The sequence below is a fragment of the Calliphora vicina genome, chromosome 5, assembly GCF_958450345.1.
Source record: "Calliphora vicina chromosome 5, idCalVici1.1, whole genome shotgun sequence".
Taxonomy (NCBI): Eukaryota; Metazoa; Arthropoda; class Insecta; order Diptera; family Calliphoridae; genus Calliphora; species Calliphora vicina.
Window position 1 is genome coordinate 62,491,099 of NC_088784.1, and position 27,001 is coordinate 62,518,099.

General features: G+C 29.6%; 2 protein-coding genes across 8 annotated transcripts in view; one reads left to right on the forward strand and one right to left on the reverse strand.

The window, feature by feature from the left end:
* Nucleotides 1-984: 984 nt before the first annotated feature.
* On the forward strand, nt 985-11,973 carry LOC135960872 (uncharacterized). Its single transcript, XM_065512272.1, has 3 exons — nt 985-1,248; nt 1,327-1,435; nt 11,581-11,973. The coding sequence occupies exons 1-3, from the start codon at nt 1,125-1,127 to the stop codon at nt 11,636-11,638; spliced, it is 291 nt and encodes a 96-aa protein (XP_065368344.1). The 5' UTR covers nt 985-1,124; the 3' UTR covers nt 11,639-11,973.
* Nucleotides 11,974-13,303: 1,330 nt separating this feature from the next.
* The window catches only part of LOC135961899 (ESX-1 secretion-associated protein EspI), a 53,995-nt gene continuing 40,297 nt past the window's right edge, over nt 13,304-27,001 (reverse strand). For 4 of the 7 annotated variants that reach the window (XM_065513540.1, XM_065513543.1, XM_065513538.1 and 1 more), the window contains 3 exons: nt 16,067-16,193; nt 14,216-14,272; nt 13,304-14,148 (listed from right to left, as the gene is read on the reverse strand). In XM_065513540.1, the coding sequence (XP_065369612.1) occupies nt 13,992-14,148; nt 14,216-14,272; nt 16,067-16,193 (341 nt within the window). In that variant the 3' untranslated portion in view covers nt 13,304-13,991. Of the gene's footprint in view, nt 14,149-14,215; nt 14,273-16,066; nt 16,194-16,327; nt 16,495-18,835; nt 18,961-26,557; nt 26,711-27,001 lie in introns of those variants that run through there. The other 3 variants (XM_065513539.1, XM_065513544.1, XM_065513542.1) reach the window with 3 other exon arrangements.

A 27,001-nucleotide genomic window follows, 5' to 3' on the forward strand; every position in this document is an offset into this window, starting at 1 on the left:
GTCCGGGTTTTTTCTTATATCTCAGCCATTTGTGGACCGATTTTCTCCATTATAAATAGCAACCGAGTCGGAGATCCGGAGATATTGATGTATAAATAGTGTATGTAAGTTATTTAGGGGCTTCGGAAAGTTGATTCCAACAGACAGACTGACATGGCTTAATCGACTCCGCTATCTATAAGGATCCATATATACTTTATAGGGTCGGAAAATTATATTGTGGAAATTACAAACGGAATGACAAACTTATACATACATATATACCCTTCTCATGAAAGTGAAGGGTACAAAAACGGGTTGTCCAAAGTCACATAATCCGCGCTTAGCCCCAATAAAAACACTGAACACATATGAATATCCTAGTGTTTATACCAATGTTGCTTATATACATAATTCTCATTATATTTGAATTCATGATATATGGAATTTTTTCCATTTGTCGAAATAATTAATAAAGATATGCTCTGGCAGCACTATTTGATAAAGTGTTTTTGTTAAAGTGGTGCATATTAAATTGACACACATAGCGTATGAAAGATATTTGTATTGTCTGAGGTAGAACGTATACGTCATCTTGGACATACATACATATGTATACAAGTTCTAAAAACAGCTGTATAGGGGACCAACAACTTGAACATACAAACAAATATACATACATACGTTTAAATGCAAATAGTATTGCCAAACTTAAATAATTAATTTTAATAAAATCATAAACTACAATACAAAAAATCTATTCTTTTATGAATAGAATGAATATTAACAAATAACAGATTCTTAATTACAATTACAGTCAATTTTAGTTCAACATGTTAAAATATTCCTAACATTTTAATGATGACAACACTGGCAATTCCCAGAACATCGTTTAATGAACAATTTCACCACAAATAATGCATATGCAACAACACAAACAAACAAACAAAACAACAACACAAATGAATTGAAATTAACATTTGTGTGCGCATTTAATTTAATCAACACCAGCAGCATCATACATATCTTTTTATTTTTATTTTTACAACAATAACTTTTATACAAATATTAGACAACAACAAAAATATCATTAAAATTTCTTCGTTTTCATATTTGTGAGTTAGTTTTGCAAGTAAACTAAAGAAATGAGTCCTACTCTTTGGGTTTTGGTGGCCATTAAAATATTCATTATTTTTTGGCTGATTTATTACATCTTTGAGAGACGCAAGAGAAAAGGCTCCGACAATAATCTGGTCGTCATAGAACAGGGTAATAAAATAAGAATTCAAATTCATACATACATAGGTATTTATACTTAAAATATAAATTTATCGTTCTGTATTCTAGGAATGGTTACAGCATATGCTGGCTCACCTGTAACTCAAGTTCCCAAAGACTACAATGAATACAATCAGCAGCAGTTATATGCGACATCTGCAAACACAATACCAGCAAAGTAAGTTGAATTGTTTTTATTTGATTTAAATTAATTGAAGTTAAATTACTTTGCTTTTAAATATTTCATAGTCAAATTTCAATAAATGAGTGTTCTTTAATCAAAAATTCATTCACGATTTCTTAAACTTTCATGCAATTTTTCCAAAATGGATATTTAATGGATTTGTATTGAAGATATTTGGAAATAATTCGGTAGCTCGTGAATGATTGGAGGTATCTTTGACATAGTCATTGGTGCTGTGTTTTTGAGGGGCTAATGGGCGGCCCACAGTGATTCGTTTAATATGGAAAAAAATGAAAGAACTAATGGCCTCATTTTGTATCTTCAAACGAATTTTCGTTTGCGTTTCCGTTTGGAACGAAAAAATAACACGTAAGAGAGCTATATTCGGCTGTGCCGAATCTTATATACCCTTCACCAAATTATATTTTAAAATAAATTTTTTTAGGTAAACAAAATTTAATTTTTTTTTAACCCTTTCAGGGTCAAAAATAATTTAGGTTGAGCTAAAAGTATTAAAAAGAAATATTTATAATTTGAATACGCTGAATCCGGGAAAAATAAAATTTTTTGTATTTGGTTGCTCTGGTTGTCTGTGTCTGTCTTTTATTTAAAACAAAAAAATTAAAACTAACTGTATTTTATTATACAGTAAAAGCGCATATAAACAGAGTATGTTATAATGTCGAATATATTCGACAAAACCACTGAAAGGGTTAATTGTTTTTCAAAAATTTTCTTTTTCGAAATTGTTTTTAAATTTTTTTAAAAAAAAGTTTTTTTTCAAATTTTTTTAAATTTTTTTTTGGAAAAAAAATTTATGACAAAAAAAATTTTTTGATGAAAAAAAAATTCGGGTCAAAAAATATTTTTCCCGATTTTGACCCATTGTATGTCCAACTTACTATAGCCTTATCTACATCGTTGCAATGGACTTTGAAATGTCTATCATTAGATATCCATATTGTCTATATTAATGACTTAGTAATCCATATATATGTATGTAGATCAAAAATAGGTCAAAAATCGAGGTTGTCCCGGTTTTTTTCTCATATCTCAAACTTCTCGAAAGCATGTCTGAAAGAATTATTGAAGATTTGGATCCCGAAGATATCTGGGGTCTTCAGAAAATTGATTTCAACTAACAGAAGGACAGACAGACAGACAGACGGACATGGCTTAATCGACTCCGCTATCTATAAAAATCCAGAATATATATACTTTATAGGGTTGGAAATGAAAAATGTAGAAATTACAAACGGAATGACAATCTTATATAACCCTTCTCACGAAGGTGAAGGGTATAAAAATTTGGTATTTTACAAAACGCAACGATATTTGCGTTTCAAGTCAATTTTTTGATGTGGTACCAAGTTTGAAAACATCGTTTTTATGTCAACTTTCTGCAAAATAAATTAAATTATTTTTATTTATTTTCCAACAAATAAAATTTATTGAAAAAATTTTTAAATTTTTGATTGTTTTTTACATTTATTTGGAAAACTAATTTTTTGTTTATATTTTTTATGTATGAAAAGAAAAAACACATTCTCAGAAAAAAATGTTTTCTTTGAAAATTCTCAACGTTTGATTTTGATGTTTCAAGCGCTTGTGAACGTTTTGTTCTGTTTTATAAAATTCAATTTTATATACAGAAATGAAAAATACGTTTTGAAAAATATTAAATTCAAAAATGACAAATTTATTCGAAAAAAACGTTTCGTTACGTATTACAAAATTAGGGCATAAAATTAAAAAAATTACATTTTCCTGAAAGCATAGAAAAAAATTAAACACTTTGTCACTAGATGTCATCAAAATCGAGTAATATTTACTCAAAAAAGTAGTTATTTGGCGGATTTTTAAATTTTTTCTTTCTTCTATCTCTTGCCGAAAATTTACTTAACCGATTTCGCTTAGTTTTGGAAAGAAGATTGGTGAATACTTTTTTATAAATTATTATAGCCAATTGTTTGCTTAATTAGAAACTGCATACATATGTATATGTCGTCGTCCCGAAGTTATCTTCACGTATATCACAAAATCAAAAAAAAAAAAAAAATTAGTTAATACCATTTTCTGGGTTAAAATTCGTAGATCTATCGATCTGTTCAATTGACAGGCTTATATCTCTTATAATTTCAGAGATATTGTTGAGCAATTTTGTTGTATATCCATGTTTGCTAAAAATTTAATGTGTTTGATACCGTATGTGCCATTTTTGTGGATATACAATAAAAAGTGTATGAAAATTTATAAATATAAAATTCTTGTGTTATCTTCACGTATGTGACACAAATATTTAACAAGTGTTTAAGAAAGAAAAAATTACTTTATTTTAATTATAATAGGCATTTCGAATTCGTTTTATATTTGTTAATTTTACAGCATACAATCTATAACGGTTATTTTTATACATATATAGGGTGTCTCAGCAAGAATGCAATTTTTGATTTTAAAATAAAAACATGTATTTTTTGAGATAGTTGTAATTTTTTATTTGATCGTAAGGACGACATATTCTGATATTCATATCTATATATATAAAAATGGATGTTTGTATGTGGATATGTATGTATGTATGTATGTATGTTCCGAATGAACTCAAAAACGACTGGACAGATTTTAATGAAATTTTCAGCGAATCTTCAGAATAGACTGGCGGGTAACACTGTAAAGTTAGATTTTTGATTTTCGGTCTGTGGGCGGAGGGGCGTGGCAAAATAAAATTTTTACATTATACCGCTAATACCATCTATATATATAAAAAACTTCTGGACCGATTTTGATGAAATTTTCAGGGAATCTTCAGAATAGCCCAGCAGGTAACACCGTATAGTCCGATTTTTGATATTCGGTCTGTGGGCGGAGAGGTGTGTAAAAATCAAGTTTTTACATTATACCGCTAATGCCATTCTATATATATAAAAATGGATGTTTATATGTGGATATGTATGTATGTATGTATGTATGTATGTATGTATGTATGTATGTATGTATGTATGTATGTTCCGAATGAACTCAAAAACGACTGGACAGATTTTAATGAAATTTTCAGCGAATCTTCAGAATAGACTGGCGGGTAACACTGTAAAGTTAGATTTTTGATTTTCGGTCTGTGGGCGGAGGGGCGTGGCAAAATAAAATTTTTACATTATACCGCTAATACCATCTATATATATAAAAAACTTCTGGACCGATTTTGATGAAATTTTCAGGGAATCTTCAGAATAGCCCAGCAGGTAACACCGTATAGTCCGATTTTTGATATTCGGTCTGTGGGCGGAGAGGTGTGTAAAAATCAAGTTTTTACATTATACCGCTAATGCCATCTATATATATAAAAATGGATGTTTGTATGTGGATATGTATGTATGTATGTATGTTCCGAATGAACTCAAAAACGACTGGACAGATTTTAATGAAATTTTCAGCGAATCTTCAGAATAGACTGGCGGGTAACACTGTAAAGTTAGATTTTTGATTTTCGGTCTGTGGGCGGAGGGGCGTGGCAAAATAAAATTTTTACATTATACCGCTAATACCATCTATATATATAAAAAACTTCTGGACCGATTTTGATGAAATTTTCAGGGAATCTTCAGAATAGCCCAGCAGGTAACACCGTATAGTCCGATTTTTGATATTCGGTCTGTGGGCGGAGAGGTGTGTAAAAATCAAGTTTTTACATTATACCGCTAATGCCATTCTATATATATAAAAATGGATGTTTATATGTGGATATGTATGTATGTATGTATGTATGTATGTATGTATGTATGTATGTATGTTCCGAATGAACTCAAAAACGACTGGACAGATTTTAATGAAATTTTCAGCGAATCTTCAGAATAGACTGGCGGGTAACACTGTAAAGTTAGATTTTTGATTTTCGGTCTGTGGGCGGAGGGGCGTGGCAAAATAAAATTTTTACATTATACCGCTAATACCATCTATATATATAAAAAACTTCTGGACCGATTTTGATGAAATTTTCAGGGAATCTTCAGAATAGCCCAGCAGGTAACACCGTATAGTCCGATTTTTGATATTCGGTCTGTGGGCGGAGAGGTGTGTAAAAATCAAGTTTTTACATTATACCGCTAATGCCATTCTATATATATAAAAATGGATGTTTATATGTGGATATGTATGTATGTATGTATGTATGTATGTATGTTCCGAATGAACTCAAAAACGACTGGACAGATTTTAATGAAATTTTCAGCGAATCTTCAGAATAGACTGGCGGGTAACACTGTAAAGTTAGATTTTTGATTTTCGGTCTGTGGGCGGAGGGGCGTGGCAAAATAAAATTTTTACATTATACCGCTAATACCATCTATATATATAAAAAACTTCTGGACCGATTTTGATGAAATTTTCAGGGAATCTTCAGAATAGCCCAGCAGGTAACACCGTATAGTCCGATTTTTGATATTCGGTCTGTGGGCGGAGAGGTGTGTAAAAATCAAGTTTTTACATTATACCGCTAATGCCATTATATATAAAAACAGATGTGTGTATATATGTTCCATATGGACTCAAAAACGGCTGGACCGATTTTGATAAAATTTTACGGAATCTTCAGAAAAGCATAGCGGGTAACAATGTAAATCATACTTTTATTATTACAATAAGTATGATGACTACAGGAATCACAAGGATGTACTGATTGGCGCAATAAACAAACATTACTTACATTGCAGCATTTTGAAGTTCCCTAAGGAATCCCCGGGAATGTGCTGTTCGAACGGTAAAGTTATTCTGCCACCAGTTATTGAGCCGTCTGAGCTATTTCTAAGTTACATTTCCTATTTTCAAACACTTCCTTCAAAATATCCAAAAGAACAACTCATGCTTTCAAATGACGTCGGTTTCATGCCCACCTTTAAAGTTCAAGGCCAAATGTACCACAGAATTTGATCCCGCTTCCCAAGTACGAAGTTCAAATTTATTTCACAGGATATTAAGCTACAGAAGCCGAACGCTATCAACGAACATGCGTGTGCATTTGCTGCAATACCCTTCTGCCGAAACTTTCTCAAAGCAATTGTCGGACATCGGAAATGGTAAAATTCCAATTGATCCCTCCACAAATGAGATTTCATTCCCGGACTTCTGCCAGATGGAAATGAATATTCAAGAAGTTGTCGACAAAGTATTCCCAAGTCTTACAACCAACTACAACAATTGGGATTGGCTGTGGGAACATGCAATTTTGGCACCAACAAATTATGATGTTAACAAGCTCAATAAGCAAATACAATTGAAACTGCCTGGTGAAACAATAAAATACAAATAGATTGACACAGTAATGAACGAAGAACAAGCCGTCGATTATCCTACTGAATTTTTGAATTTTTTGGAACCAGCCGGAATGCCACCATTTGTATTAATATGGAAGATGGGATCACCGACTTTGTCCGACACTGTATATTAAAATCGAGATGCAATATAATACAGATGTTTTCTAAGGGCCAGCAACGCGGACCGGGTTCAGCTAGTTATATATAAAAACAGATGTGTGTATATATGTTCCATATGGACTCAAAAACGGCTGGACCGATTTTGATAAAATTTTACGGAATCTTCAGAAAAGCATAGCGGGTAACAATGTAAATCATACTTTTATTATTACAATAAGTATGATGACTACAGGAATCACAAGGATGTACTGATTGGCGCAATAAACAAACATTACTTACATTGCAGCATTTTGAAGTTCCCTAAGGAATCCCCGGGAATGTGCTGTTCGAACGGTAAAGTTATTCTGCCACCAGTTATTGAGCCGTCTGAGCTATTTCTAAGTTACATTTCCTATTTTCAAACACTTCCTTCAAAATATCCAAAAGAACAACTCATGCTTTCAAATGACGTCGGTTTCATGCCCACCTTTAAAGTTCAAGGCCAAATGTACCACAGAATTTGATCCCGCTTCCCAAGTACGAAGTTCAAATTTATTTCACAGGATATTAAGCTACAGAAGCCGAACGCTATCAACGAACATGCGTGTGCATTTGCTGCAATACCCTTCTGCCGAAACTTTCTCAAAGCAATTGTCGGACATCGGAAATGGTAAAATTCCAATTGATCCCTCCACAAATGAGATTTCATTCCCGGACTTCTGCCAGATGGAAATGAATATTCAAGAAGTTGTCGACAAAGTATTCCCAAGTCTTACAACCAACTACAACAATTGGGATTGGCTGTGGGAACATGCAATTTTGGCACCAACAAATTATGATGTTAACAAGCTCAATAAGCAAATACAATTGAAACTGCCTGGTGAAACAATAAAATACAAATAGATTGACACAGTAATGAACGAAGAACAAGCCGTCGATTATCCTACTGAATTTTTGAATTTTTTGGAACCAGCCGGAATGCCACCATTTGTATTAATATGGAAGATGGGATCACCGACTTTGTCCGACACTGTATATTAAAATCGAGATGCAATATAATACAGATGTTTTCTAAGGGCCAGCAACGCGGACCGGGTTCAGCTAGTTATTTATGTGCATGAATAAAATTGCAAAAACTCTCTTTCTAGCTAGTATTTTAAAACTTGATGATGTTTTATAGAGTAGAGAAAATGAATTGAATTTATTATATTTTATTACTTTAATTTTGGTAAATGGAACTTCTTTAAAATTATATTGGCTTGCTAGTAACAAATAAACTTTCAAATCGGTCGGAAGCATTTCCATAATCTTTAAAATGAATTGTTAACCAAAGGTTGACTACAGCAACACTAATAAAAATGATAAATTTGTAATAATAAGAATACACATATATAATAAAAATATTTGAAATTTTGTCTAACTTATTTTAATTTTAGAAATCGTTCTATTGCACTATGTACAGTGCAAATCTTTTGAATTTGAGAATGTCCTGGCTCTGAACATTTTTGAACAATTGTTTTCAAGTTAATTCTTTTATACAAAATGTCAAGGAAAGTAGACGATACTATTTTATTTCTGTTTTGTAGTACACAGGAGTCGCTCCAAAGAATCATATGTTCAATATTATAAAATCTTGCAATACATTTTCCAAAATTTTAATAATAAAGGGTGTTTTTTAAGCAAGCCAGAACTTGCGAAAGGATTAACTGTCTAATGAACTGTCCCACTGTTCTCACTTTTTGACATTTAGGATCAGTATACTCTGACAAATCATTATAAATAGATTGATGCTTGAACAACGCTACCAAATTATCCAAATGTACTTTGAAAATCATTTATAGATTCACGCAAAATTACATTTAGCGAGGAGGCTCAATTCTAGCTTAGCGGGTTTGTTAATAAACAAAATTGACGCATATGGAGTAAGACCAATCTACAACAAACTTCATTACATCCAGAAAAACTCACAGTTTGGTGCGGTTTACATGCTGAAGCATCTTATCCTATTGCTTCAGAAATGAAGCCAGAGCTCGCGTTGCGGTCAATGGAGATTATTTCAGAACCATGATCAATGTTTTTTGTTTGAAAATATGGATTACATTTAGCCGGGCGATATGTGGTTTCAACAGTAGGCGCTACGTGCCATACGGAGACCGCAACCATCGATTTATTGAAATGGACCTGTCTATTGGCCTCCAAGGACGAGCGATTTGACGTTTTCGATTATTACCTCTAGGTTCACGTGAAGTCACTGGTTTATGCTGATAAACCAGCAACAATTGAAACCATCAATTCAATTCCAAAGTGGTCCAAAATTGGACGTCCATAATGCGCTTCATCAACAACAACCATGGTGGCATATTCCCGAATTCATTTTCCAATGTTAATGCCATGATTTTTGAATAAAAAATTTTTTTGATTAAAATTTACTTTTTTGTGGAATTTTTTTACAATTTCAAGTTCTATCCGGCTTAAACATTTCCAGAGCGACCACAAAAATAAAGATTGGTAGTTTATTTAATTTACTAAATACATACGTTAATTTAGCATACTGAAAGTATAACTCATATACGTGAAGATAATTTTGGAGAACAAAAATTAGTGCAGTTTTTATCAGCACATTTTCACGTATGTATGTGCCATAAATTAATAAATATTTCGCAAAAAGTGGCGTATACAACAAAATGGTAAATTTTTTTTGGAGCTAAAAATGCTAATAATAATAAAAATTTCCTCCATGACTTTGGAAATTTTTACACTAATCGATGTAGAATTTCAAGCACTACATAATACAGAAATATCGAACCACTTGTTTCGACTCAATTTTTTTATATAAGTCGTTAAAACTTTAAATTCAATTTCCCAAAAAAAAAAAAAAATTTTGGACGACGATGTACATATGTATGTACATAAGTATACATATAACATAAATTTTCGTAAAAAAAATTGATGGAATAATTGGAAGATAAAACAAGCAAGAAAGTATGACCCTACATAAAGTAAAAGAGCAAAAACATTTTTCCTTGAAAATTTCAATAATTTATTTTCGGTAGCGGACCTTATGACTATGACTAATTATGGACCGATCAGCCGATATAAATCTTATTTGGAGCAAAATATGTGTAGATACCTGTATAAATTAAACATTACTGACCGGGAGAGAATCTGATCAGAATATTTCTGATGAAATTTTAATGACGGAATTTGTAAAAAAATGTCCAGTAAAAATAGCGTCTACGAACTGTCACTTTTAACACTCTTGCTCTCTCGTTACAAGTTTTTAAAAGTAAACGAACGGAATCCCGTAACTTCCAGTGATAATTTGTACAAATTAACAAGTACACGAACACAACTAATATAAATATAGCCTTTTCGCACTAGGCAATTTAGTTACGCAAGTCTTTTTTGTTTGTAGATGCCAGAGGTAATGTCGGGTTAAGGAGAAGAAAATTTAGCATGCTGTTTTGTTGTTGGGCAAGAGACTTGCGCAACTAAATTGCATAGTGTGAAAGGGGTCATATTATTCTTGAGGATACTTGTTACAATTGATTAATATTACTCATACGCCGACATGGTCCTGGGAAAAATATAACTGTAAAATGTACATACTAGGGTATTCAATCGGTTAACCGATTAAATTTGGTCGGTTAACTGTTCGAATAATTCAAAATTACCGATTTTCGAATAACAAATAAACCGATTAATTTGTGTCGATTATCCGATTAACCGAAATTTCTTTTCTTTTGCACTTTAACATATTTTTTGTATTTATTTTTCCATTTTAATTCAAATACAACATTACATATTTTTCGAACATCCAAGAAACATGTTCAGTGAGTATAACAACTGACATATGTATTTACATCGATGGCTTAATATAGAAAGGTCGTATTTCAACTTTTAGTTACTTTACAGGAGATGGAAAAAACTCAATAAAATCTGAAAGTGAAAGCCAAAAACTAACAACTAAAAAATTGTAATGTATCAAAGGGTTATTTTTTTAAATTACTGTAAATCTGTTATTCTTCAACAAAGAAAACTGAATTTTTTAAGGGAGGTATACTTGAGTTTTGTCTATCAGAATATGTAAAAAACAGGATTTAGAAAAACACGAGATACGACCTTTCTATATTAAGCCATCGACATGTATTTGTCGAATGAGAACATGATAATAAACGAAACTGGAAACACTACTGAAATGAGTTTTTATCAGAACTTATCGAAATTATTATTATGGAAGATTTTATATGCTTAGAAAAAATCTAAAAAAATAATTGATATTGGATATTCTTTATTATTTTATTGAAACTAAAGAAAATTATTTACTTTTTGGTTGAATTGTTATGTTTCGTTTATTTTTTATGTTTTTGTTCATTTTATTAATAAAATACTTAAATAAGTACAGAAAAATCGTGGTTTTATTTTCACTTTAAAATTTAAATAGAAATTATTCGGTTAATCGAATAATTTAAAATTATCCGATTATTAACTGATTAAATCTATACCCCGATTAATTATTTGCTCGATTAACCGATTAAACCAGAAACCCAATTAATTGAATACCCTAGTACATACATTGTATAAAGTGTAAATTAAATTAATATTTAATATGTAATTGTAATTATTTTGAAAATGAATCTTAAAAACTATAATTGTTTAAATTAGATACTAAATATAATGAATATAAAATTACTATTTTTTTATTAAAATTTTTCTTTTTATTTAATTTTATAGCATTCAGCCCTCAGCTGGTGTTGGAGATCCACAATCAAATAAGATGCCAATAAAATAGGTTGAGATGATTAAGTGAAATGAAAACAATATAGCTCAAGTCAATTGTTTTTAGTTTTTTGGGTATTAAAAATAAATGTATAAACTATTTTTTTTATATATAACAAACGAATATCTTTCATTACACTAAGAAATACGAGTACATTATGTGTAAGAACACATTTTATACATGTAACCTCTATTTTGTATTAATTGTAAAAAAATAAATTTTTGGAATTTTTTTTTTTGATTTTTTTATATATGTATGTAATATATATCTATAAATAATATATAAATAAACTAACTGTACCAATCATTGACGATGTTAATAAATGAAGATTATAAAACTCCTAAGAAGTATTTTGTTTTTTTACTTTCTTGTATTTTAACAAGAGACCGTAACCATACACATAGAGCGAAAACTGGAGAAAAACAAGTAAGAGAGCTATATTCTGCTGTGCCAAATCTTATATACCCTTCACCAAATTATACTTCAAAATAAAAATTTTAAATATTTTTGTTGTTTTTTTTTCATTTTTGGAAAAAAATGTTTTTTAAAATTTTAATTTTTTTTAATTTAAAATTTTTTTTTTTAATATTTAGCGAAAAAAACTTTTGGTGAAAAAAAAAAATCGGGTAAAAAAATATTTTTTTCCAATTTTGACCCATTGAAGGTCCAACGTCGTTGCAAAGGTCTTTGAAATACCTATCATTAAATATCCATATTGTCTATATTAATGACTTAGTAATCCAGATCCTGGTTTTTTCCTTATACCTCAGCCATTTGTGGACCGATTTTATCGATTTTAAATAGCAGCCGAGCCGGAAGAATTCCGTAGATATTGATGTATGAATTGTGTATGTAAGTTATATGGGGGCAGACGGACATGGCTTAATCCACTCCGCTATCTATAAGGATTCAGAATATATATACTTTAAAGGGTCGGAAAATGATATTGTGGAAATTAAAAAAGGGAATGACAAACTTATATATACCCTTCTCAAGAAGGTGAATGGTATAATTAAACCAAAACAGGATTTTTCTCTATGACCGTAACCATAGGGAATTATACATAGAGACGAGGCACTCCGATTTGTTAAACAAAAATACGACAAATAAAATGTTTGATACAACGACAAAATACATTGACTAACATGTATCTTGTTGCAAGAGTTAGGTTTTTGACAATTACGGCTCGTCTCTATGTTACCCTATGACCCACATTGTGGGAACTGGAAAAAAAGTCAGCCCAATTATGAATAAAAATTCCCCAGGAGTTTTTTACGTTTTTTCCTCTTCAAATTCAAAGGGAAAAAACTCCCGGGGAACAAACTCCCATTTAAAAACATACATAGCTCAAAAAGTTCCTGACAGGAACTCTGCTAAAAATTTAGAGGCCAAAGACAGAGCATGGAAATTGAAGTCAAATTTTATAAAAAAAATATTCCTGCTGCATAATGGATGACGAAACGTATGTTCTGGAAAATTTTTCACCGCTTCCGAGTCAATATTTTTATGTTGCTGATGCTCGAGGGAATGTTGTAGAAAAGTTTAGGACCCAAAAGCAGAAAATTTTCCCAAAAATTTCTTGGTATGGCAATCAATATGCGGATCCGAAATGACTCCACCAAATTTCATTGAATTTCAATTATGTCGTATACTGAATAATAAATTAAATAAAACTAATTTTATATCATTTTTTTATATTTTATTCGATTTTTTTATTTTTGGTTTATGTGCAAATTAAAAAAGTAATAATAACAATAAAATGATTTAAGTCCCTAAAATAATTCCAGATACTCGTACATGTATAAACGTTTAATAAAGAAGTAAATACTATAAAATCAATTGCATATTCATCAAACTTTATCAATATTTTTATAATTATACAAAAAAAAAAAATGGAAAAATAAAAATCAGTAATTCCTTTTTATAACATGTACAAAGGATATCACAATAATGAAAGCTAATAAACTCGTATTTAAAATTACATAGAGTTGAAAGAATTATTTATTAAGTTTAAGTTGTTTTGTTTTTGGAATACTTGATTTGTAACAATGAAAATTATGGAATTCTTTGTATGATTGTTTAAACGTTGTGGGGCGATTAAAAAGTTTATAAAAAATTTAAACAATAACTTTTAAGCTTTTACATATTGTCTAATAAATTTACATATAATTATGTATCTAATATATACATACATATGTAAGATAATTAATTATTAAATTTTACATTTTACGTTTTTTTTTACTTGCTATGGCAACTTTTTGCTAATTTCTCTAACAAGTCTTTAAGTAAAGTTCCCTTTTTTGAAGTCGTTGGTTGTTTCTAGTTGGTATGGAAAAAATATTGTATGCATGTTGGGAAAACTTGTTTACATTTGGTAGGAAGGATTGTAGGGTGCTTGTTTCTGATAACTAGCAGCATTATTTGGTTGTCCTGCACCAGCACCGCTAACAGCCACATCATAGGATGGTGGGTTCATACTTGCTGCTGACATTGTGGGGTATGGAGGGTAGGGAGGTTGAACACTGAAAATGCAAAAAAAAAGTACAATTAAAATACAGTTTCTAAAAATTATGTTTAGTAGAGACATACCCAGCTGGAGGTTGACCACCGGCCATAGGCATTGGCATGGGCATATGTGTAGGAGCTCTGAAAAGAATAAATAAATTAATATTTAAATAAATTTTTACACAACATAAACGTAAATTCAGCGAAATAAATAAAACATCGTAAAATTAGTGCTTCAAATTAATTAATTTAATTTAAGTATAATTCACTGAATTCTTTATTCAGAATTCAAATTGTCAGTAATCCATTATTCCCATCATAACAAATTCATTCGCTTCACTCATACGCTTTTATTTGAATAGAATTCGTTCATTTTTAAATTAATTCATAATAAAATTCATTCAACCTTTGAAATCTAATACAAATTGAATGAAATATTTGTTTTGGTTTTGATTTTAATCATTTACAAAATGAATTGAAAAAACTTGACTTAGCATTTTTGTAATAGACTTGAATTGGAGAAATATTTAATCATTCTATCGATTTTATTAAGCTAATGGATATAAATAATTATATGGAGAATTAATTCTTAAAATAATGAATTCACTACATTTGAAGTACTAATGAATTATGTCTAGGAATTAATTCATTAATGGAATGGTTAAGAACAAATTTCAGTTGATTTTGAAATTTGAAGAAAGATTCTTAGTTTAAGAATTAATTCGTTCAAACCTTTGGCAGCAATATTGGAAATTGTCGTTAAAAGGTTATTCGGGAATACAAAATTAATATTTCAGTAAGATTTATGTTAAATTCCCGATTTTATTTATAAATTTACTAAAATTTGTTCTCACGTGGTTCATAACTTTTTTTTAATTTTTATAATTTTCAATACCAAACTGCACATTTTATTTGAATCTAATTAATTTCGTTTGAGATTATTTATATTGAGAAATTTGTTTTAAATTTATGGCATACTTTTTTTATATTTTAATGTGAAGGACCTATCAAGTGTTGGAAATTGTTTTATAAATATCAGTTATGTATATTTCTGATAAAAAATATATTTATATTTCTGGTAAAAGAATTTCAAAACCGCGGTTTCGGTTTTAAAAAATTTAAAATCGATCGGTTTCGGTCGGTAAAAAGTAAATTTGTCAACATAAATAGCTCTTGAACTAAAAGAGTAGATATTATTAGTATGTACTACCTAAATATATAATTTTTTGACATTCTGATAAGAACTGAATGTTTGGTGACTTAAAAAAAAAAAATTAAAGCCCGATATCTCTAATCGTTCACGAGCTGCCGTATTATTTCCAAAATAAAAAGTTTCTAAACCACTTTACAGCATTACTATGATAAATATATCAAAGCTGTTGAAGATTTTATTTTATATACAAATCAGTATTTGGAAATAATTTAAATTATGGACCTTATTCAATAATATGGACGGACAATTTATTTTAATTTTTTTTTTTTTGAAAACCACTGTTTTTAAATGTGTTTTTTAAAGTAATTTACCGGCCGAATTTCCTTATCAAAAATAAATTTCCGTTTATAAAAGATATCACTACTATTTTTACAGAAAGGTGATGTATGCGATCCGGTGGACTAAATTTTCAATAAACAAAAGGAATGACTAATTTGTTTTTAACATTTAAAGTAAACAAAATACATTATATGCGCTTCTCTAACTTTTTTGTCCAAATTAAAAAACTATATGTTTTTATGGTAAAAAAAAATATTTCATTTATTTAACCATTTCAAGCAGCCATTGTGGCGGTTTCAGTTTCTGGTGATTATAGTTGTAGAAATGCTTGAAATCTCTTGGCAATAGTTTGGATTTGCTAAATAAATTGTACTGGGACTAGGAAGGGGAATCAGTAATGTTTTCAATGTTTGAAATATTTTAATGTTTATAGTAAAACTTACCCTTGAGGTGGATATGGAGTTGCATAGACTTGTGTTTGATATGCTGTTGTTGTGGCACCAACAGGCATTTGAGTCACCGGATAACCACCAGGTGCTGTATGTGTAGCTGATGTTACAACAACAGGTGCTAAAAAATATAAAAGAAATAAGAAATTTATTAAATTTTCTCTAGAGACAAACTGAAAAAATATAAAAATATTTAAAAAAAGATGAATCATCCATCTATTTTGAGAAATTGCTTAATTCCTAATTATTGTTTACCAGTAATAACTTCACCCGGATAGCGGGTATTACGTTTTCGACGACGTATTAAAACTACTGCGCTTGTTACTACAAATATCGAGAGACCTATGCTAATGCCAATAATAAATCCATCCATTTTGATTTAAAACCGTAAAATGAACGTTCTTTCTTTGAGTGACTATGATTTAATACTATTTGAACGGGTAAGAGAACAACAAAATATGAGCGATAAAATGCTGAAAGATTAGGATTTTCATTGGCAATTGATAAGTGAACATATCAATAATATTAACTAATATATATTATATATACTTATATGGATATAAATATTTGCTTTAGAAGTCGGTTTTTTATTTTTTTTTTGCGTTTGTTTAAAAGATAATTGCTGAAATGTTGAAAAATAATACAACATAAAGTTGGTTTAGAGTGTAAAGTAGCTAACTTTCTTTTTAAAATTTTTTCTAATTTAATTCTTTAATACTATCTTGTAGTAATTTTATTATCACAAGTAGAGTTGTCAAACCGGTTTTCGAATTATTCGAAAAACCGGGTTTTTTCCAATTTTCCGGTTTTTTTAAACCGGTTTTTACAAAAGGACGGTTTTCGAGTTATTCGACAAACTGTTTTTTTTGTCTCGAATTATTCCACAAAATCGAATATTTTTTAAAATTTATTTTAAGATTTTATGCGTTTCATTTTAATAATTTTAATACAAAATTTAAAGTAAGAGCTATATTCAGCTGTGTCGAATCTTATATACCCTTCACCAAATTATACTTAAAAATAGTTTTTTTTTAAAAAAAAAAGTTTTTTCAAATTTTTTTTTTTAATTTTTTATTTTTAAAAAATCTTTTTTGGGGAAAAATAATTTCGGACAAAAAAATTCAAAAAAATATTTTTTCCGATTTTGACCGCTTGTAGGGTCCAACTTACGTTGCACAGGTCTTTGAAATATCTATCATTAGATATCTATTGTCTATATTAATGATTTAGTAATCCAGATATGGGTAAAAAATAGGTCAAAAATCGAGGTTGTCCTGGTTTTTTCCTTATATCTCAGCCATTTGTGGCCGATTTTCTCGATTTTAAATAGCAATCGAGCCGAAAGAATTCCCGATATATTGATGTATGAATCACGTATGTAAGTTATTTGGGGGACACGGAAAGTTGATTTCAACATAGTGGCGGACAGACGGACATGGCAATATCGATATCTATAACGATCCAGAATATATATACTTTGTGGGGTCTCAAATGAAAAATGTAGAAATTACAAGCCAATTGACAAATAAGGCTAAAAACCGGTTATTCGAACCGGTTTTTGATAGAAAAAACCGAAAACCGGTTTTTAAAAATTATACTTTTTCGAATTATTCGAAAACCGGTTTTAAGAATATGTCGAATATTTGACAACTCTAATCACAAGTCACGAAGCGGTGGCGTTTTGAACAATTGCCGCAAATTTTCCGCAGGTATAATTTCATTTGAAAACATTGGATAATTGGTTTTATTAAACTCCTCACATTTAAGAAGTGCGCCCAATAAGCACTTTGTCTGGAATTCAAGTTGAATGTAAGTGTAGTTCAAGCCTTGAATTATTGTCAAGCAATTGAATTACAGTTCTATTACACTTTATTTCAATAGCATTATCCAGTAAAAAGGAAACATAAATTCAAACCATATGTTTTTTGTTTGAAAAATAAATAAATTTTTCAAGTATTACATTTGCATTCAAGTCAAATTCGAACAAAATGTTCAAGTGCTTATTTTTTGGGCTTTGGTGCTTATTGGGCGTGATAATGTAATCAAGATCATGAGTGATTCACGCATACATCAGCACACATCTCTACAAATAACAATAATCAAAATGGATTTAATTTATTTCTGTAAAATGCATCTAAAGAGAGTCAACTCAAATTTTTTCAATTTTCACTTTTTATCTACCCAGTGTAAAAATCTTACATCATTATCTCTACTCTTTCGCCAAAAAAAACAGTTGTATTCGTATTTAACTTTCTGAAAACTTTTAAATTTGGAGTTGACTCTCTTTAGGGCACTGCTACACGTTCAATATATATTGTGATATTTGGATCGCGATCCATTGTAATGGATCACGCAAAATTAGGTTATTCTGCGATTTGTATCGCGATCCATCAATACTACATGCTACACGTTCAATATATTGACCGCGATCCAGTATCGCGATATTAGTATTGATGGATCGCGATCCAAATCGCAGAATAACCTAATTTTGCGTGATCCATTACAATGGATCGCGATCCAAATATCACAATATATATTGAACGTGTAGCAGTACCCTAATAGTTTTAAATAGAGTATGAATTATGTTTAACACTATAAAAACTCTATAAATTCATGATGAGTTTTGTTTCCTTTTTTGTAAAAAATATCAATTTAAAAAAAGCCCATGTTTTATTTGTATACGAAACTAAAGTTATACATTTTTTTTATTCACTTTCACATTTTACTAATTTTAAATTTTGATTTATTTATTCAATGATTTACCATTTCGATGATTTCTTCTTCTTGTCAAAAACACAGCTATTGATGTTAGAAAAAATACAAGAATACTAAAAGTGACGGCAATTATTAATGTCAAATCCATGGCAAAATTAAATCTTTTCTTTATCACGAGTAACAACAATAGACGTACTAGACATTTTAGAAATGTAAAATGAAATACATAATACTAGGTATATTTCATTGTTATTTTGCCAAAAACATCATAAACTGCTTGAGATTTGAGGTTTGATAGTGAAACGAAATAAAACAAAATGGAAATGCACAGATATCGTTGATAGTTAAATAATAAGTTAGGTAATTACGAATCTTTTATACCCTTCACCATAGTCTGTTAATTAAAAATGTATTTATTGATAAACAAATTTTTATATAGTGTATAAAACTTGGTTCGATTTGACAGATTTTTTAGGCATATTCTACAAACAATTTCTGAGAGATCTGTGCAACTAGAATTAATTTTATATATGTATCCTGCCGAGTTTTTTGATTTTCTGATATAATAATTCATTTCATAAGTTATTTGGGGGCCTCGAAAATGTGAATTTAACAGACAGATTCACATCAATATATTGATTCCGTTATCTATAAGCATCCAGAGTATATACAATTTATGGGATCGTTAATGAAATTACAAACGCAATGACAAACTTTATATACCCATAACACTCATGGTGGAGAGTATATAAAAAGGTATAATAAATAATATATACAAATGAATATAAAGCGATAAAAATTAAAAGCACTGTGAGAGGTTCTTAGCCATAGGGTAAAACTTAGGAGTGTTGACTTTTTTTCATACAGTTATTTTTACTAATATATTCTCACCACTTAAGTTTTTGGCAGCAAAGTTTCTGTTCTAAGTGTAATTTTCTTTGTTCCTAGCCGTTATTGGAATTTCTCTTCAGATTAGTTTATTATACCCTTCACCTTTATGAGAGGGGTATATGTAATAAGTTTGTCATTCAGTTTGTAATTTCCACAATATAATTTTCCGACCCTATAAAGTATATATATTCTGGATCCTTATAGATAGCGGAGTCGATTAAGCCATGTCTGTCTGTCTGTTGAAATCGACTTTCTGAAGACCCCAGATAACTTCGGGACCCAAATCTTCAATAATTCTGTCAGACATGCTTTCGAGAAGTTTCCTATTTGAGATATGAGGAATAAACCAGGACAACCTCGATGTTTTACCTATATGTGTATGGATTACTAAGTCATTAATATAGACAATATGGATATTTAATGATAGATATTTCAAAGACCTTTGCAACGACGTATATAAGACCATAGTAAGTTTGACCTACAATAGGTCAAAATCGGAAAAAATATTTTTAAACCTGAATTTTTTTTTACCAAAAAACAAAATTTAAAAAAATTTAAAATAAACGAAAAAACAACTTTGGAAAAAAAAATAAATTTTGTTTACCTAAAAATATTTAAAATTTTTATTTTGAAGTATAATTTGGTGAAGGGTATATAAGATTCGGCATTGTTTTTGAAATTTCTGTCCATGAAATACAACATTTTGTAGACGTCATTCTTCATTGAATTATGAATATTTTTTATTGTACCCCTTTAATTCTCTAAAACTGTTTTTATTATTACTTGCATTAAAATAATTCCGAAAATTGTTTTTTCACAACTAGAGTACAATTAGAAAAATATTGTGCATGCATTTCATTATTAGGTCTACTTTTTCCATTTTCTATGTAATCTGAAATTATACTGTTATGTATGTCGAAAATCGGGCAGCATTTGTCCCTAGTCCCCATACAATTTCCCCCCAGAAAATGACTTGAACATTCATAATTGTCTTGTAATAAATAATATCGTAATGAAATTTTCCATAAACATGTTTTTTATATAATCAGAAATCTTTCTACCAACTTTGGTGAGGATCCCTATATCAGAAAAATGTTTTAATGACAATAAATAAATAAAAAAAAATACCCACATATTGATGGTGGTTGTACAAGATTCGCCACAGCCGAGTATATAACTCTTACTTGTTCGGTTTCTTTTTGGAAAATTAAGAAAACCAAACGCTTAAGAGATCACCCTTTATATATGCATAACTATGTAGTTAATGAATAACATTTTTAAATGATAACAATATTGATATATTTTGTATGATTATAGTACTTAATACACATTTTTACATTAAGTGTGAATGTAATATAATAATAATGGCAAGAATAGAATATTATTTGGTTATCAGAAATGTTTGGTATTGAAAATGTGCAAAATCGGTCAAGTAGAACCAAAGTTAATATTTTTCAACAATGTTTCTCCATTTTCTTTATTATATATTGCAGGTAATATTCGTACCATGATAAAAGAGCAAGCTCTGTTGAAAATGATGAGAGTCGGTTTTTGATTTTTCCCAACCCTCATACAAATTTGCCTGTATTAAATTGGTGATGGGTTCTTACTTGTCTGCTGTAAAACTTTTTGGAGCTGTTTGTTAATAATAAAATCTTAACATGCATCTCGATATTAAACAAAACTTGGCATTATTTAGATTCCAATCGAATATTTGAATTCCGATTAGGCCAAAAATCGGCCTAATAACAGTATCGGGCAAAATACTCATATTTTCACATAGATAAATACATAAGTAGATAAACTTTTTTATAATGAATTCACTAACTTTTTGGAAATAGTTCCGATTGTTTACACCAGAATTTGTGACGAACACAACTGCAGTAAAAAAATATAAAAACAAGAGTAAAAAAAACACAACCGAATATCGCGGTCATTACAATGGAAGCAACATGTGGATCGGACATTTTTATCTAATTATAATAAAAACTAAGTAAGTGATCAATTAAATATGCAGTTGGTATTTGTTTTAGATTTAGCTGCTTCTTTTAAACACAATGTTCAAATCGATACTAATAATATTCAACGAAAAATTATTATTTGTGATTTAAGAGGAGAAACTGATTTGCAGTAATTTACGATATTATATTGTATTTGTGTATAGGAAAAAGATAAGATATATAGTTAAATTATTAAATATAATTAATATAATATATTACTGCAGTCTTAATTAAGTAGTTGACGTATAGTCATTTGCTTTAAATATAGTAAGTGCAGTTTAATACAAGCAATAAAGGTTCATATAAAATTTGGTTATATTTTTATATGTCTCAATAAATGTTATAGTGGATGTAAATAAAAGTTATTAAATTTAGAAAAATTTTATTAAAATATGAAAAATAACTATATACATGGTAATATTAATGACTTTTAACTTCATATGAGGATGGTAAGTAATTGCTTCTAATGACACTAATGAATTCGTAGGAAAAAGTAGTGAAAATTCATTATATTATCATTTCAATTCATTACTTGGTTATTAAAAATTTTGCAGGGCTACTTATATGTATGTATATATAAGTTTGTCATTCCGTTTGTAATTTTCACAAAATAATTTTCCGACCCTATAAAGTATATATATCCTGGATCCTTATAGATAGCGGAGTCGATTAAGCCATGTCCGTCTGTCTGTTCAAATCAATTTTTTGAAGACCCCAGATATCTTCGGGATCCAAATCTTCAATAATTCTGTCTGACATGCTTTCGAGAAGTTTCCTATTTAAAATCAGCAAAATCGATCCACAAATGGCTAGATGGTTAGACAACCTCGATTTTTTACCTATATCTGGATTACTAAGTCATTAATATAGACAATATGGATATCTAATGATAGATATTTCAAAGCTCTTTGCAACGACGTATATAAGACCATAGTAAGTTGGACCTGCAATGGGTCAAAATCGGAAAAAAATATTTTTTAACCCGAATTTTTTTCCACCAAAAAAAATATTTAAAAAACAAAAATTTTTTTTTTTAAATTTAAATTAACGATTTGAAAAAAATTTCCAAAAAAATACAAAAACAACTTTCAAAAAAAAAAAATAAATTTTGTTTACCTAAAATATTTAAAATTTGTATTTTGAGGTATAATTTGGTGAAGGGTATATAAGATTCGGCACAGCCGAATATAGTTCTCTTACTTGTTTATTAATAACTTTTCGACAATTTTTTACAGACAATGACATTGTTGAAATGTTGCTTAGACAATTAATTGAGTTTTTTTGTTTTTCCTTAAGTACATGACATTTCTAATTCAAATAAAACATTTGAAAACTATGTGCTGTTTCGATTTCGAGTGCAAAAAAAAGAACAGTTCTTCTTATTATCGGTCGGTAGATTAAGGGTGTTTTAAGTAGTAGTCAGATTATTGTGACACTTGATATAATTAGTAGTCAAACTCTGAAGTGTTGAGTCAAATAGTATAATATTTAAACGTGTCATATGGCTATGTATTTTGAAAATTCGTTTACAAGAGGAATTATTGTATTTGTTTTAATGTTTACAAACTATTTTTTATCCAATTTCGCATTTAGTTATGACTAAAAAGTTTGTAAAAGAAATAAATAGTTTTACATTTGGGTCGATCGCAGTATATGTCTAAACAAAATCGTGGCATTATTGAAATTACTTGACTTTTATTTTCTTATACATATGTATGTATATCCTTAATATATGAGGCTATCAGCACAAAAGTGGTGTAACCCACAATTTTTTTTGGTTGCTGTTCTGACGTTACATATATTCTTTACATTACCAATATCAATACAAAACTGGGGTAAGCTACCTTTTGGTATTCAAAAACAAATGAGGCTGAAAAAATCGTTTTTGCACAGAGCATAATAGAACAAAGTAATGTAGCAAAAGTGGTGTAAATAGTTTGGGGTTACACCACTTTTGCACTGATAGCTTCATATATAAAACACAAAAAATGTTTCTACCTACATATCGTCACCAAAAAACGTTATGCAATCAATAATAATAAAGTCAAAGGTCCGTATTAATTTCTTAAATAAAGTTGTCATTTTTGATCGCAGGGGTCTAAAAATTGGCGTGAGCATATATTTTGATAAAAAATTAAACAAAAACTTGATTAAGGTGACGATATGTATGTCCGATATAGACTCTGAAACCATCAAACCGATGTGCTCCAAACTGGTTTCATTGCAATGACAATATTGTGAAAATTGTTTTAGACACCTAAAACACTTGATTAGGTTCATTTGCTATATTTTCGAATTTTCCCAATTTAGAACATTTGAAAATTTGTATGTCGGCACCTATCCCGATGTGTACACGGTTACCACAATCATGTAAATGGTTACTGTGACTATAATATTGTTAAAAATCTTGTAACACTATTTTAATGGTTACAGTAACCATGCCCAACTATATTTTTTCTCTGCGTGTAGATAATTGAGGATTGCTTTTTTGGATATTCGAATTTTAAGGGGCTAAAAATGGGTAACGGTAGCACAAACATAATATGAATTTATGGAAAAAAATAAGTGGGCATATGTGTGGTAAATTTTGATTTTTGTACTTTTACAAAGATAAAATGGCCGAAAGACGAATTTTGATACTTTTTTGTATCCCATATCCCAGAAATTAAATTTAAATAAAATTGTAGTCCTTCTAAAAAAAATTCAATGGATTTTGGAACTTTTTGGAAATTTTAGCGTATAAGGTGACTAATTAACAAAATGTCCTGAGCAGGGACCGAAAGTAAAAGTTATTATTGAATTTTTTTAATACAGAAGGTTGAAGATTTTTTTAAATTTTCTTAACTAAAAATAGCTGATCCCTATGTATTTTCATCTGCTGATGACGAGTTTTTCCCTACCAGCTCTAGTTTTAAAGATATAGTGACATTTATTATTAATTTTTAAAAATACTTTAAATTTCCCTTTTAACTCCATCCAAATTAAAAAATATGTTATAGCAATGTTTAAGGTATTTAATATTAAGACAGTTTGAAGCAAAAAAGAATATGAAAAAAATGTAACATAGAAATTATTGGGAAATAATAATAATTAGCGGGAAAAAAGTCTACATACAACGTAGTATCTTCTAACATCACATACAATATTTAAAACAAAGAAAAGGAAATAAAAGTTAATTTTGTTGATTTATTTAAATTTACAAGCATTACAATTGTTAAAGTGATAATTAAAGATTTTTTTAAATTTTTATCTATTGAGTTCGGAATATGGTCGTAAATCTCCAAAAGGAAAATAAATTTTATGGAGAAATTGCTAAGACAACAAAATTAAGTCAGCTACTGTACAGACGATCATAAAACATTATAATAACACCAATTGAACCGAAAATAATCCAAGATCTAGCAAACCTAAGAAGCTTTCGAGACGTGATTTTACCAGTACTTTTGAAAGTAGTGAACCAGGATTCGAAAATAAGCGCTCCAAAATTGGCGGAACAGATCGATAAATGTTCCAATAACATTGTTACTCCACGAAAAATTATAAACATTTTACATGACAATGGATTTAATAGCAGAACATCACACAAAAAACCACTCATTTCAGCGAAGAAACATAAACTTTGGCTTGAGTTTGCTGAAGCTCATATGGACAAGGGTATGGATTTTTGGAATCGTATTGTATTTGCCGACGAAAGTATGTATTATATTTTCGTAAGTGATGCCCGATGCAAAGTTTGGAGAAAACCAAACACTGCTCTTGATCCAAAGAATATTGTACCTATAGTCAAACATGGTGGAGGCAAAGTTATGGTTTGGGGTGTCATGGCGTCATCTGGAGTGGGTCGTTTGGTTTTTGCCGTGCGTAACATGGACCGCTATCAATATAAAAACATATTGGAACAAAATATTAAGGCATTTGTTGATAGTTTCGGTCTGGGAAATCAATGGATTTTCCAGCAAGATAGCGACCCTAAGCATACTGCGCACATTGTTCGAGGCTGGCTTCTTTATTATGCCCCAAGACAGCTATATTCACCACCCCAGTCACCAGACTTAAACCCATAGAGCACATATGGGACGTTTTGTAAAAATTTTTGCGAAAATATGACATCAGTAGCCTTGAAACATTAAAAACCGCTCTTTCTCGAGCATAAGCCGAAAAACACCCTCTATTACAGAGAATTTGGTGAAATGAATGCACCGTCGTCTTATTGATGCCCAAGGTGTACCAACCAAATATAAAGAGTTATTTTTTTTTTTAATTTTATATAAAATTTTGAAATAATATTTATTTGTTGGTTGCTGTATGTAGACTTTTTTCCTATGAATTTTTAATGTTTTTGTTATTATGGTTTATAATATGTAAATTATTTAATTTTTTATTTTAAAAATAAAGTTATTTAAGGCATTAATAAGCCTTAAATGCTGACATAAATATTTTTTTAAATTTTTTCGCGAACTCTCTAAAACCCCTAAATCATAGGGTGTATGTAGACTTTTTTCCTTGACTGTATCCTGATATAAACACCAATGTGACTATACTCAAATGAAAGAGATTTTCATGTAGATTAAGAATCCAGAAAATATTTAAAGGCTTAATATATCGAATAAAAAGAAAATTTGTAAATCATGCAAATATTAAATGTCCTATATATTTTAAACTAGCGCTGCTTGAATTTAATCAAAAACAATGGACAGATGTCTGGAAAATTTTGGTGTGTTGACCAGTGTAATACATATACTTTTTGGTTCTACGCCCAATATTTCAATATGTTACAAACGGAATGACAAAATCAATATACCGCCATATTTTTGGAGGTGATTATAAAAACTTAAAATAAATAAAAAATTAAACAACATTGAATGAAAAAAGTGCATACTTGGTTGAGACACTGTCGTTTGATTGTGCACATTTTTACGCTTCAAACAGCACCAAATAATCAAAACAATCCAAAAGACAACCATTGCGGTAGCAATTAAAGCACCGATAACAATTGAAACAATTGCACCTGCTGGTAATCCTTGATCCATTTCCATGATCTGTTTATTTTGATTAATATTTGAATGTATTTTCTAAATTAAATTTAATTAACAACTAATTACACTTTGTATCACATTTACACACAAACTTTCATTTAAAACTTGTTATTGACAACTAACACAAAAGAAATAACTTTTTTAGTTTCCTCTTTTTCAATTTCTACCATTCTTTCAAGCCATTTGTTGAGAATACTCACATACATACATATGTATTAACAAACAATTGATAAGATTATATTTACACTTATATTAGGGGAATAACATTTTTTTTGTAGAGAAAAAAA